Here is a 302-nt window from a genome sequence, read left to right as displayed (position 1 = left end):
CACGTTACCTAATTGCCTTCTCGAGTCTTTCAGGAGGTACCTCTTGAGTACGATCCTTCCCTGTTCTTTCCGGAAGATAACCGAACTGTTCAAAGAATTCCTGGAAAACACAAATGATATACAATATATAGAAAGATAAATATTTATGCACACACGCACACACACATACACACACAATAATAATAATAATGATGATGATGATGATGATGATGATAATGATGATGATAATAATAATGATAATAATAATAATAATAATAATAATAATAATAATAATAATAATAATAATAATAATAATAATAATA

The 302-nt window shown here is 26.8% G+C and overlaps 1 protein-coding gene across 1 annotated transcript in view; it reads right to left on the bottom strand.

The window, feature by feature from the left end:
* LOC106876107 (50 kDa hatching enzyme) overlaps window positions 1-302 on the bottom strand; it is a 12,957-nt gene that overhangs the window by 6,929 nt on the left and 5,726 nt on the right. The window contains exon 2 of the mRNA XM_052976828.1: window positions 9-100. Within this exon, the coding sequence (XP_052832788.1) occupies window positions 9-100 (92 nt within the window). The remainder of the gene's footprint in view (window positions 1-8; window positions 101-302) is intronic.

The sequence above is a fragment of the Octopus bimaculoides genome, chromosome 25 (assembly GCF_001194135.2).
Source record: "Octopus bimaculoides isolate UCB-OBI-ISO-001 chromosome 25, ASM119413v2, whole genome shotgun sequence".
NCBI lineage: Eukaryota > Metazoa > Mollusca > Cephalopoda > Octopoda > Octopodidae > Octopus > Octopus bimaculoides.
Note: the sequence above shows the minus strand (reverse complement) of the source record. Positions and strands in the feature narration are given on the sequence as shown.